General features: G+C 40.7%; 1 protein-coding gene across 1 annotated transcript in view; it reads right to left on the bottom strand.

Moving 5' to 3' along the window:
* The window catches only part of TAOK3 (TAO kinase 3), a 220,125-nt gene that overhangs the window by 48,732 nt on the left and 158,831 nt on the right, over positions 1 to 12,562 (bottom strand). Inside the window, exon 13 of the mRNA XM_006151557.3 lies at positions 10,546 to 10,752. Within this exon, the coding sequence (XP_006151619.1) occupies positions 10,546 to 10,752 (207 nt within the window). The remainder of the gene's footprint in view (positions 1 to 10,545; positions 10,753 to 12,562) is intronic.

Raw genomic sequence — 12,562 nt, 5'->3', positions numbered from 1 at the left:
GGGCTGAGGAGATTTTGAGAAAATGACATTTTCCCTTGGATTATTTAACAGAATTCAAATTTGTATTTCATAAAAATCTGCCTCTCTGTACTCTAAGATAAAGTCATAAAATAGTGATACACACACATACACATAAGCACACTTTTTTTTTTTTTTCACATAAGCACACTTTTATGTGGCAAGGGTTGGGGTGTGTATCTAAAATGGCTTTTATCTGGTGAGGAGAAACAATTCTTTCTATAAACTCTCACACTTTTTCATGCTGTGGGTTTGCTGATGCTTTGTTTTATTCATTTCAAAATTATTATGATTTTTTAAAAAGGTTTATTTATTTCTTCCATTCCAGAGAGAGAGAATACCCCAAGAGGGTCCCAGAGCCACAATCCATCCTCAGCCTGCCAGTCCCAGATCATGGGCTCATCTATGCCTGACATATTTGGTGAATTCTTCAGATAGGAACCTAGAACCTTCCCATGTGGGTCAGCCTCACAGAGCACTGCACTGTACCTCTGTGGCACTGTCTAGCCCCTCAAAATTATTAAATTATTGGGCTGGTTCACAGTGCAGTAGTTAAGCACTAAGCTTTGGGAGCCAGATCCCACATGACAACCATAGTTTGAGTTCTGGCTCTGGCAGCTTAAAAAGCACACTGGATGCATGCGTAAATATGCCCCAGATCCTGAAGGAATGGAACAAGAGAGGACAAAGAACTGCAGTGTGACCATGCTCCGCTGCTTTCTCTCTCTTTGGTGAATGTGTGTGCTCTCTGGCAATAAAAATAAACTAATAAAATAGATTAATAAAAATTAAATTTTTGTTAGAGCTTTCAAAAGCTTGGGCTAGAGGAAGGTGAGAATAGACAGGAAAGGATCTCTTAACCCAGAAGGATAATTAGGGAGAAAAAATGGTAGAGGATAAGAAGGTGTCATGTGACTACCGTATTCAAGAAACATTATCAGGTTAGTCTATGGCATGGTGGTTAAGGTGTCTGGATCCCACTTGGCCAGCCACATGTTTCTCAAGCTGCCAGGTTGAAATTCCAGATCTGGCAGCTTGAGAAACATGCCAGGTGCATAAGCCAAAAACCCCAAAAGGAAAATTGATGGAACAAGGACTGTGGCATGACCATCCCCCACGGGGAATGCTTTCTTACTTTCTCTCTGTCTCTCTCTGGTAAGGGCATGCACCTTCTGACAACTTTTTTTTAAAAAAAGAAGAGAGAGAGAGAAATATTATCTCCATATGATAATTTACTTTTACTCTGGCAGCTGCAAGTTGAAGAGTCAAAGAATCTGCCCCTCTCTTCAGCAAAAATAATAGGAAAGTAGGAAAGGTCATTGAAACGAGGGAAAATTAAACTAGAACATCCTATCCCCTCAAGGGCATTTCCTTTTTTCCTCCCATGAAATGGTGAAAGCTGTTCTTTTTTAAAAGGAGAGGATATTAAAAAAACAAAAAATTATCACATTAACTAATAAGAAACACCAAGCAAAGTTTTAGGAATTAGGACTGGATAATTTAAAAAATATATTTTTTCTAATAATCCCTAAAAGTGGGCCATTATGACTGGGGGGCATTAGGCATCCTCAAAATAACATTGATTAAAGAACAAAAGAGATTGTGGCATGACCATCTTCCCTTGGGAGTGATTTCTTACTTTTCTTCTCTTTGTGTTATTCTCTGGCAAGCATGTGTGCCCTATGACAAAAAAATCTAAAAACAAAACCCAAAAAAGTGCTTTTAATATATTAAAGTCTCACGTTCTATACTAATAGAAGGAGGCAGCAGGCAAAAATAGACTTTGTTGCTTAGGATATTATTAAATCTGTTGCTGCTTTATACACAATGATTTTATGGAACAGGATGGAATCTGGCTCAGGAGCAGGTCAGGTGACAACCAAAAAATTAAACTGGAGCAAAAGTTTGTCCCAGGAACCAACAGTTGGCGTAATGGCTATGTCGCTGGACTCCCACGTAGTCGACCGCGGTTCGTGTCCCGGACCTGGTGGCTTAAAACTCACACCGGGCGCGTGTGCGTGCATGCCCAAGATCCCGAGAGGAGATTGGAGGAGAAGGGATTGCGGTGTGACCATCCCCCCTGGGAGGTGATTTCTCGCTTTCTGTTTCTCTGTCTCTTTCTGTCTGTCTGGCGAGCACACATGCCCTATAGTGAAAAACCTCTCAAAAAAAAAAAGTTTGTCCCAAGGTCACTTGTGGATAATCAAGAACTGGGGCCAATCCTGTAGTGCAGCAGATAGAAGCAGTGCAGTGGAAGCTTGGTGTCACAAGGCTGAACAGGGTTCAAGTCCCAGGCTTGAAAAACATGCTGTGTGCTCTTATATGTCCAAGATTCTCATGGGATGGAGAACTGGAGGAAAAAAGGTTGCAGTGTGACCAGGTCCTGTGGGAGGGTGCTTTTTCTGTGTTTCTTTTTGTCTTGCACCTGAGTGCACCCTCTGGTATAAAAATGAAAGTCAAGAATTGAGCTGTAGAGTCATGTAAAGGCCATCTTCAGTTTCAGAAAACATTCACTGAGTGCGTACTATGTACCAGATACAGTGCTGGTGTGGGTGAAGGGAAAGGTGGCTGAGGAGGTGCCATTAGAGACGTGTTGACATCCTTGTTGTTGAAACAAGCAGTGTGGCAATACCAACAAGGGGGGAAGAAGTAAACATTTAAAAACTTATTTTATCAGAATATGCATGTAGGGACCAGAAGTTAGCATAATGGTTATGTTGCTGGACTCCCATTTAGTTGACTGTGGTTCGAGTCCCGGACCCGGAGGCTTAAACACACCAGGTGCGCGTACGCGCATGCCCAAGATCCTGAGAGGAGAATGGAGGAGAAGGGATTGCAGTGTGGCCATTCCCCCTGGAGGGTGATTTCTCACTTTCTGTCTCTCTGGTGAGTGCAAGCGCCCTATAGCAAAAACCTCTCAAAAAAAAAAAAAAAAAAAGAATATGCATGTAAATTTATCAAATCATTCTTGCTTAAAAAGATTAGGATGATTAGGATACCTTCAGGACCTGGGAAAGACCACGGTATAAGCAAGGACTGGAAATAAAGAATAATTTGAAATCCTGATGTTAGAGGGAAATTTCTAGTGTCCCATTTTATGTGTTGGGCGCTTGATCTCTGATAGTGAAACTGTCCTGCTAAAATCAGGCCAACTTCATTCCAGATACAGAGCAGCAAATTGCAAGTCACACTCTCACTAGTTGCACATGACCTTTAAAAGTGAGTTTACTTCTTATATAAAATGGAAATCTACATCAGATCTATGATTTGACTAATTTAGGATATGCCTGCTTGATTGTAACAATCAAGGGAGACAAAAAAATTCCTTGCCCTTTTTCTTTTTTCAAACTGTCAGAGGGCATGTATGCTTGCCAGGAAGCACCAAGTAAAGTTTTAGGAAACTTGCCAGAGTGAGAGAGAGACAGAGAAAGAAAGGGAAAAAGCACCCTCAATGGGGGTGTGGGCACATTTGAATCCCTTCTCCATTTCTCCATCCTGTCAGGATTTTGAGCATGCACATTTACCTTGTGTGATTTTCAAGCCACTGGGGCCAGGATTTGAACTGCAGTTAGCTATGTGGGATCTGGTTGCCTTAACCACTAGACTACCGGGTGGGTTCTCACCTTTATTCTTTCAAAAAAAATTATCATTATTTTTTAAATTTGACCAGAGAGAGACAGAGAGAGAGAGGGAAAGTGAGAAATCAAGCCACCAGGTCCAGGACTTCAACTGTGGTCGGCTATGCAGGAGTCCAGCGCCCAAAACTACCACACCAACTACTAGCCCCTCTTACCCTTATTCTAATATTTTGGTGTTCATTAAGCATGCTCTCATTGTCTTGGGTATTATTATTGAAGAAACTGTAATTATTAACTCTTTCAAATCATAAAGAAAATACTTAAGAATATGTAGCTCTTATGTTCAATGAATCAGAAGAGTATGATGTTTCATATTTGGTAATTAATGTATTCCTTATGCTTATTTTCATCATACACTCATTCATTCCTTTATTTACTGAGTTTCTATGCTGGGCTAGGCACTATCTATGAATTAGGGTTATGGTGCTGAACAAGACAGGCATAGTTCTGGGTCAGCCTGTGGTGTGGTGGTTAAGGCAGCTGGATCCCACATGGCTGACTTTGTGATTTGAGTTCTGAATGCACTCGCTTGAAAAACATGCTCCGTGTGTGTGTGCGCGCGCATGCGCGCACGCCCCAAATCTCAAGAATAGAGGAGATGGGATTGTGGTGTGGCCATTCCCCATGGTGGGGGTGGTGGTGGTGGTGGTGGTATTTTCACTTTATCTGTCTCTCTGGTAAGTGCACATACTCTATGGACAAAAAAAAGGCTTCGTCCCTGCCCTAATGGAATTTACATTCTAGTCACAAAATAATAAACAAATTAGTACATAATATAATTTTATATAGTGATAAGTATTAAAAGAATATAAAATAGGGTAATAAAATAACAATTAGAACATTATTTAGCATATGATAATTTAATAATTATTAGACTTTTTTAAGATTCTGGACATGAACCCAGGCAAAACTAGTAAATGTTTTGTATGACAACATTGCTTGCTTGCTTTACAAGATAATCCTTGTGGTCACATATTATTATTATTATCATTGCCAGAAGGCATGTGTGCTCACCAGAGAGAGCCAGAGAGAGAGAGAAAACACCCTCCAATGAGGTGTAGTCATACTATAATCTCTTCCAATCCATTTTTCCACCCTGTCAAGATTTTGGGCACACATGCACATGTGTCCAGCATGTTTTCAAGCTGCTGAGGCCGAGATTTGAACCACAGATTGGCCATGTGACATCTGGCTCCAATAACCACTAGGCTATGGGGTTGGCCCTGTGGTCACACACTTTGTCAGATGCCCAGATCTTCCTTTATGAAAGGACTTACTGCCCCAGAGGTTGGGGAATCCTATTGACAATTGCCCGGGCTTTCTAGAGCAGCCTTTTTCAGGTTCACATCCTTCCAGGATGCCCACAGTGACTGATCTGGGTGGGAATATCAAAGTCTGGCCATTTCTGCCCAGCTTGGAAGACTCTGAGGCAATTGTAGTTGCAGTGTTTTTTGGGGGGCTGGTTGAGGCTGCTATCAGGCTGGCATCTCAGTTCAACTTTGCACTTTGTCCAATGCTGCTTCCTTCTCCATTTTTCCCAGGTGTTGATCCCAAAGGAATTTGGGCGTGGTGGTGCCCGCCCTATGGCTAAAGGAATTTAATTAAAAACAAATCCTGGAGCCAGCAGATAACAATGGTTACGTTGCTGGACTCCCATGGAGTTGACAGCAGTTTGAGTCCTAGACTCACTCGGTGGCTTAAAACAAAAACAAACCAGGCATTTGCGTGTGTGCCCAAAATCCCAAGAGGAAAACTGAGAAGGGATTGCAGAGTGGCCACCTTCTTCCCAAGGGGTGATTTCTTGCTTTTTGTCTGCCGCTCTCTGTCTCTTTGGTAAACGCATGTGCCCTATAGCAAAAATCTCTCTAAAAACAAACAAAATCCTCCAGGGTTAACCTACTTCGGTTCTGCTTCTCTGAATCTAATCCGAGACACAAATGTCACCTATACCTACATGTAATCAAGTGTAGTTACCACAGTATTGGTACAGAGAAGAAGGAATTGACTAGGCCAGTGACTTAAAAAAAAAATCCCTCTTTTTCAGGACCAGCAGGTGGTGTGGTGGTTAAGGAGGCTGGATCTCACATGGCTGGCTACATGATTCCAATTCCAAACCCAGTGGCTTGAAAATCATGCCAGGCATGTGTGTGTGTGCCCAAAATCCTGAAAGGGAAATGGAGAAGGGAATGCAGTGTGGCCATTCCCCTGGGGGGTAATTCTCACTTTCCCTTTCTTTCTCTTTCTCTCTCCCTCTCCCCCCATGTAACTCTCTAGTGAGCTCAAATGCCCTATAGTAAACAAACAAACAATAACAAAAACTCCTCTTTTTGAAGGGAATCCAGATATGTAACGTAAAGCATAAAGGCAGACCTGGATGAGAAGTGGCTGACAATTGCTTCCTCTTTATTTTTAAAATTTTTTGGAGGGCACATGCACTCACCAAAGAGAGACAGAGAGAGAAGGAAAATGAGAAAGCACTCTCCATGGGCAATGGTCATGCTACGATTCCTTCTCCTCTATTTCTCTGTTCAAGATTTTGGGCATGCACATACGATGTGCCCAGCCAGAGAGAGAGAGAAAACACCCTCCAATGAGGTGTAGTCATACTATATGATGTGAATCCAGGACTCAAACCACAGTTGGCCAGTGTGATCTAGCTGCTTTAACCACCATGCCACCAGCTGGCCTTAGGAACTGCTTCTTTAAAGATTATGAGAAGAGAAGCATAGAAGTTTACACCTAGAGGGGACCTTTGAAATCCCATATAGAAGTAATCTTAATTTTACATATGGAGAAACTGCGGCCCAGAGAGGTCTGTGACTTACTTAGAGTATAATAAAACTAACAGAAGCAGATAATATCATAAACGAGTTTCCTCATTCCATAATCCAATATGCAAAGATATTTATTGAGAGGGTTTAAGACTATATTATGATCCTATGTGAAAAAGTTTCAGGAATTTAAATAAATCAACAGATAGAAACTTTTGAATGATTTTTAAAATCTATTGTTTTTAAAGATAGTATTTTTAAGCTCAGGTATGGAGACTACATGGATTTCATGAGGCGACATCATATTTAACATTGTTTTCACATATTATATATTCTATTTTTCTAGCCTATTTGTATACATTTTAAAGTTTCTTTCTTTTATAAGAGAGAGGGAGAAAAAGGAAAAGGGGGTACCCTTGACAGGGTCTTGCCACATTGTGATCCTCCTCTAACTTCCAGTCAGCCAGGATCACAGGTGCATGTGGGCTTGCCTGGTGTGTTCGGATGAACCTGAAATCTGAACCTGGGCTTGTTACATGGCTCCAGAATTGCACATTGTGCCCTACAGCCTGTGTCGCTTGGGCTAGGTCTAGCCTTCTTATGCTTTTAAGTAAACACATTCAAATTTTTATTTGCAAAAATGTTTAAATCTCCTTTCATTACATTTCCTCTACACTGTTTATAATCAGGTAGAAATGCACTTTATAACTTAAATTCTTTCTGACATACATATATATGTATATACATGCATATATACATATATACATGTATATATACACACACATATATACATGTATATACACACGCACACAGAGTGAATCAAATACAACTGCCTTCTACTCTATAACAAATTATAACTATTCTTTGGCTGAACAGGTGGCATGGAGGTTAAGGTGGCTGGATCCCACATAGCTGACTCTGGTTTGAGTCTCAGACCCAGCAGCTCAATTGAAAATCACACCAGGCACATGTGCGTGCAAGCCTAAAATCCTGAGAGGAGATTGGAGAAGAGATTGCAGCATGGCCACACCCCGAAGGATGATTTCTTGCTTTCCCTCTCTCTGAATCTGTCTCTCTTTGGTGAGCACACACACTCTATTGAAAATACATACATATGTGTGTGTGTGTGTGTGTATATATATATTTTTTTCTTCTGAAGTGATTACATTAGAGAGAAAAAATATTAAATACCTATATTACCAGACAGTTCTACGACACAGCACCAAAATTAAAATTAACCTCCTCAGTCAGCTCTATTACAGGGTTTTCTTTCACATGGATTAGGTCTGTAGTGTATTTCTTCTAATTCTGGGTTTCTGTCTGAGACACCCTTGAGTTAAAAAGATCCAGCTGAATTCATTTTCCTTGGCTTCCTATACCTGTGGAGCCACCGGGGTAAGAGACAAGGAAGAGCCAGACCTGCAGTATCCATGATTGCTCCCTCTACAGAGAACCCACACAACTTCTTCTATTCTTCAGGTAATTGACCACTTCCCTATGTTTGAAAGGGACCAGGTGGCAATGCTGACCTCCGGCAGCTTTGTGCACCTGTCTGATATTGCTACTTCCTTCAAACTGCATCCATGGCTTCCTGATAATCTGGGCCCTTTTGTCCCCCTTGCCCTAACTCACTGTACACATAGCTCTCTGAACTCTAACCTCTCATCCTTGAACACAGATCTCTGTTGGTCTCAGGACCTTTGTATTTGTCGCTTTCGGACTCACCCTGTTCTCTCTCTCCAAGCTAGCTAGCTTTTACTTCTCTGAACTTAGAGCTTAAATGTTACTTCATCAGATAAACTTTCCATTACTCTCTGCTATATTTGGTCCTCCTTTTCCCCAAAGCAAGGGTCATAGTTACATTATATCCAGGTAGTTATTTATGTGATTATTTGCTTACTCTCCCCAGTAGACAACAAGCTCCATGAAGGTACCATATCTTGTTTTATTTCTTCTGTATGTGTAGGGTCTACCATAGTTCCTGGGTCATGGTAGAGGTCTCCACCAATACTTGCTGAATAAATTAATAAGTCCATTTGTTAGAAAAATGTATATTTCTCTACATGCTACCAGGCACCAATATATTTTCTTGTACTCTTCCTCCTTTCCCGTTCAATTTCCTTTCTCTCCCAAGAAAAAGGCACAGCTAATAGACATCTAGTGAAAAAACACTAAGTGTGCTCTCTCACTGGAATTAGAATGTGATCACTGTCATTTATTATAATAAGCACATACATTGCTCTCTTATACCTGATAAGGAAAAAAAAAATTTAAGTGATCCTTTTCTATAATTCCATAAAATGGACTATTTTAAATTTTTTATTTGTTTTTATTTTTAGAGAGATTTTTGCTTAGGGTGTATGCACTCACTAGAGAGACAGAAAGTGAAAAATCACCTCCCTGGGGGAATGGCCATGCTACAACCCCTTTTCTTCCATTCTTTTCCTAGGATCTTGGGCACACACCAGGTGTAAGTTTTAAGCCGTTGGGTATGGGACTTGAACCACAACTACATGGGAGTCCAGCGGCATAACCATTATGCTATCTGCTGGTTCCTAAAATAGAATATTTACCTAAGGTAAAACACTTTTGGAGAACTTATACAAAGAATTACTGAAAATTTTGTGAAATATTAATTTTACAGAAATTGCTTTAACATTTTTTTTCTTATTTTTCCTTAAAATATTTCAACTTGGGCTGGCTCTATGCCCTAGTGGTTAAAGGAGATAGATTCCACATGGCAGACTGTGATTTGAATCCCACCCCGGTGGCTTGAAAAACACATTGGGTACACGTGTGTGCATGCCCAAAACCTGAACAGGATAGAAAAATGGAGAAGAAACTGTGGTGAGATCACATCTCAGTGGGGATGCTTTCTCCCTCTCTGTCTCTCTGGTGAGCAGTGTATTATTTCTGACAATAATAAAAGAAAACTTAAAATTTTTAATTATTAATCATGAAAGGCTTACATGAAATAAGGATTTTTGATTGAAAAACTAAAGTAGGGACCAGCAGTTGGAGTAATGGCTATGTCGCTGGACTCTCATATAGTCAACTGCAGTTCGAGTCCTAGACTCGGTGGCTTAAACTCATGCCAGGCTTGTGTGTGTGCATGCCCAAGATCCCTAGAGGAGAACGGAGGAGAAGGGGTTGTGGGGTGGCCATCCCCCCGGGGGGTGATTTTTCACTTTCTGTCTCTGTCTCTCTCTGTCTTTCTGGTGAGTGCATGTGCCCTATAGCAAAAACCTTTCCAAAAAAAAAAAGTAACCAAAGTAAAATACCAGAATTATTCATTCAAAAGTTGGAATATTTAAGTTGGCAGAGAACTAGCCTTAGAATTATAAGCAATAAATTCAAGGATCAGCAGAAGAGTAGAAATTATTTCTAAAACAAACACTATGTTGGGAATATAGAAACATATTTCTTTAATTATCTGGTGTGTTTTTCTTTTCATAAAAAATAATTATTTATTTAATTTATTATTATTTATTATTTTTATTTTTAAATGTGATCAGAGAGAGAAAGAGGGAAAGTGAGAAAGCAAGCCGCCAGGTCTGGGACTCAAATTGTGGTTGGCCATGTGGGAGTCTAGTGCCCTACCCACCACACCACCTGCCAGCCCCAGCCTGGCATGTTTTTCAAGCTGCCAGGGTTGGGATTCAAAACGCTGGTCTGTCATAGGTATCTTATTAGCTATGTACTGTGCTAGTCACTACACTCTGGGGCAAACCTTGAAAGAGCATACTTCTAAAAGAACACAACCAATAGATTACTTCAGAAAGTGCTGAAGGCCTTTTTATACCTTTAGACCCACTGTATAAAGGTTATTGGTTTAGTAAAGGACATATCAGATTCATTGACTTGAAGATGTATGGATTTATTTAATTTTATTTATTGATTGTAGTGGACATCAAAGTAATGAAAGAGGAAGAAGCAAGAGGCACAGAAGTCACCTGCATAATCCCTCATCTTTTACTGTAAGAAAACTGTCAAGTGCTAGGTTTAGTCCCTACTTAAAAAAAAAAAAAAACTCTAAAATGTCTGGAAGCCAAGTGACCTGAGCTGGCTTCACTATGATTGACAAAGTGTGGCACAATGAGCAGTACCAAGAAACCTACCTTTTTGTGCACCACGGAGGAGCTAGAATTAACTGGGCTTTCGTCATCGTGCATCATAACGAGCTCAGAGCTGCTCTCGTCCATGACCTCCTGCATGCTGTTCACACTGCTGCTCTGGCTGCCTGTGCTCACAGACATGCTTGGGATGGAATGGTTGCTGCCCAGGCTGTCCATCTCCCTGCTCAAGCTGGTTCCATGTTCGCTGTCCTGTAGACATGGGGCACCGGGGTAGAAAAAAAAAAGACTGGAGATAAAACGCCACTTCATTGACTAAGCGATTAGGCACACTCAATTTTGCAATGCCAAGTTGCTTTTCTGCCAATCTGCAAAGATCAACTTTTTATGTAGTAGCTCTACTCCTCCCCCTCCATTTTCAGACATCTGATTCACTTCTGTCACCCCCTCTGGGGCAGCTCTGGATACCAGCCTTAAGCTTCCAGGTGCTGCTCTCCCAGGGCTTTTCCCTGTCATACACAATGACCACATCATCATCGTATTGCTATTCTGTAAGCCGAATCAGGCTAGTTTGTAAGAGACCTTCTGGAACCTCCAGGTGCTGGGGAGACGGACTGCTGGCCACTAAACAGATGACCTCTAGGATCTCTGCAGATAGAGTAATGGCCACTTGAAACTAAAGTGGACTAAAGTTTTCAGAGATTCGACAAGCAGTATGCTCCTCTGCAAGGCATTATTGAGTAACTTCATATCTAAGCAGGGTTATTAATTCTGCTGTCCTGGACAGGTAATTAAATTCTGCCTCCCTCAAGCAATTCTATCATGCTTACCTCTGTAATCTTATTAAATATATCTGTTAAATAATACTGGTATTCATCAGCACTGGTCCAAAGACTACTATTTGAAAAGTGGTAAAATAATCAGAACATATAATTTATCCCTCACAGTGGGGTATCTTTTGATATAAGATTAAATAATATAATTAAATCAATTCAGCTACAAATAAGCCTTGTTTTCAAAGAAGCATACCATACACATATAACTTTAATGAATTCTTATTTGGCCATGGCAATATAAGAACTTGCTTGGTAATATAAAATGGTAGGCAATACATTATATTTTTAATAGATTTATTTTCTCAATTGAAAAGAATTTCTAAATATGTAATCAAGAAATGTGATAGTTCAATTTAGTTTTCTTAGTATCATTTTTGTCATTATTGATAAATTATTATTATTGTTATTGTTATCATTTTTAGATTTTGCTATAAGGCATGTGTACTAACTAGAGAGAGACACAGAGAGAGAGAAAATGAGAAATCATTCCCCGGGGTGGGGTGGGGAGGGGGAGGTGCAGGAGAGTCACGCTGCAATCTCTCCTCTCTCACTCTCCTCTCAGGATCATGGGCACATGTGCACAGCATGATTTTTAAGCTGCTGGATCCAAGACTTGAGTCACGCTGTTGGCCCTTTGGATCTAGTGCCTTAACCTCCACATCACCTGCTGGCCTGATAAAATGATTTTATGTTTTATTTTCTTTTACATTAAAAAGCTAAAATATGTTCCTTCTCCACTCCTTTCTTCCTTCTTATTTAGTTTTAAAGGAGATTTTTCTCTTGTTCAAGGCTAGTTACTGCAGGAATTTTCTTGTTCCTACTCTATCGATGTTCTGAGATCCTCCTTCTTTAATTCGCTATAAGGCATGTGTACTAACTAGAGAGAGAGAAAATGAGAAATCATTCCCTCTATCTCCAGTGCTTCTGTCCTGACTCAACCTCCTCTGCATATAGAAATAAAGAAATATGTCTCGGGACCAGCAGTTAGCATAATGGTTATGTCGCTGGACTCCCATGTAGTGGACCGCGGTTTGAGTCCCGGATCCGGCGGCTTAAACTCACACCGGGCACGTGTGCATGCATGCCCAAGATCCTGAGAGGAGAATGGAGGAGAAGGGATTGTGGCGTGGCCATCCCCCCTGGGGGGTGATTTCTCGCTTTCTGTCTCTCTGTTTCTCTCTGTCTTTCTAGCGAGCACATGCGCCCTATAGCAAAAACCTCTCCAA

Source organism: Tupaia chinensis, unplaced genomic scaffold, assembly GCF_000334495.1.
Source record: "Tupaia chinensis unplaced genomic scaffold, TupChi_1.0 Scaffold000320_1, whole genome shotgun sequence".
In the NCBI taxonomy this organism is placed as follows: Eukaryota; Metazoa; Chordata; class Mammalia; order Scandentia; family Tupaiidae; genus Tupaia; species Tupaia belangeri.
Note: the sequence above shows the minus strand (reverse complement) of the source record. Positions and strands in the feature narration are given on the sequence as shown.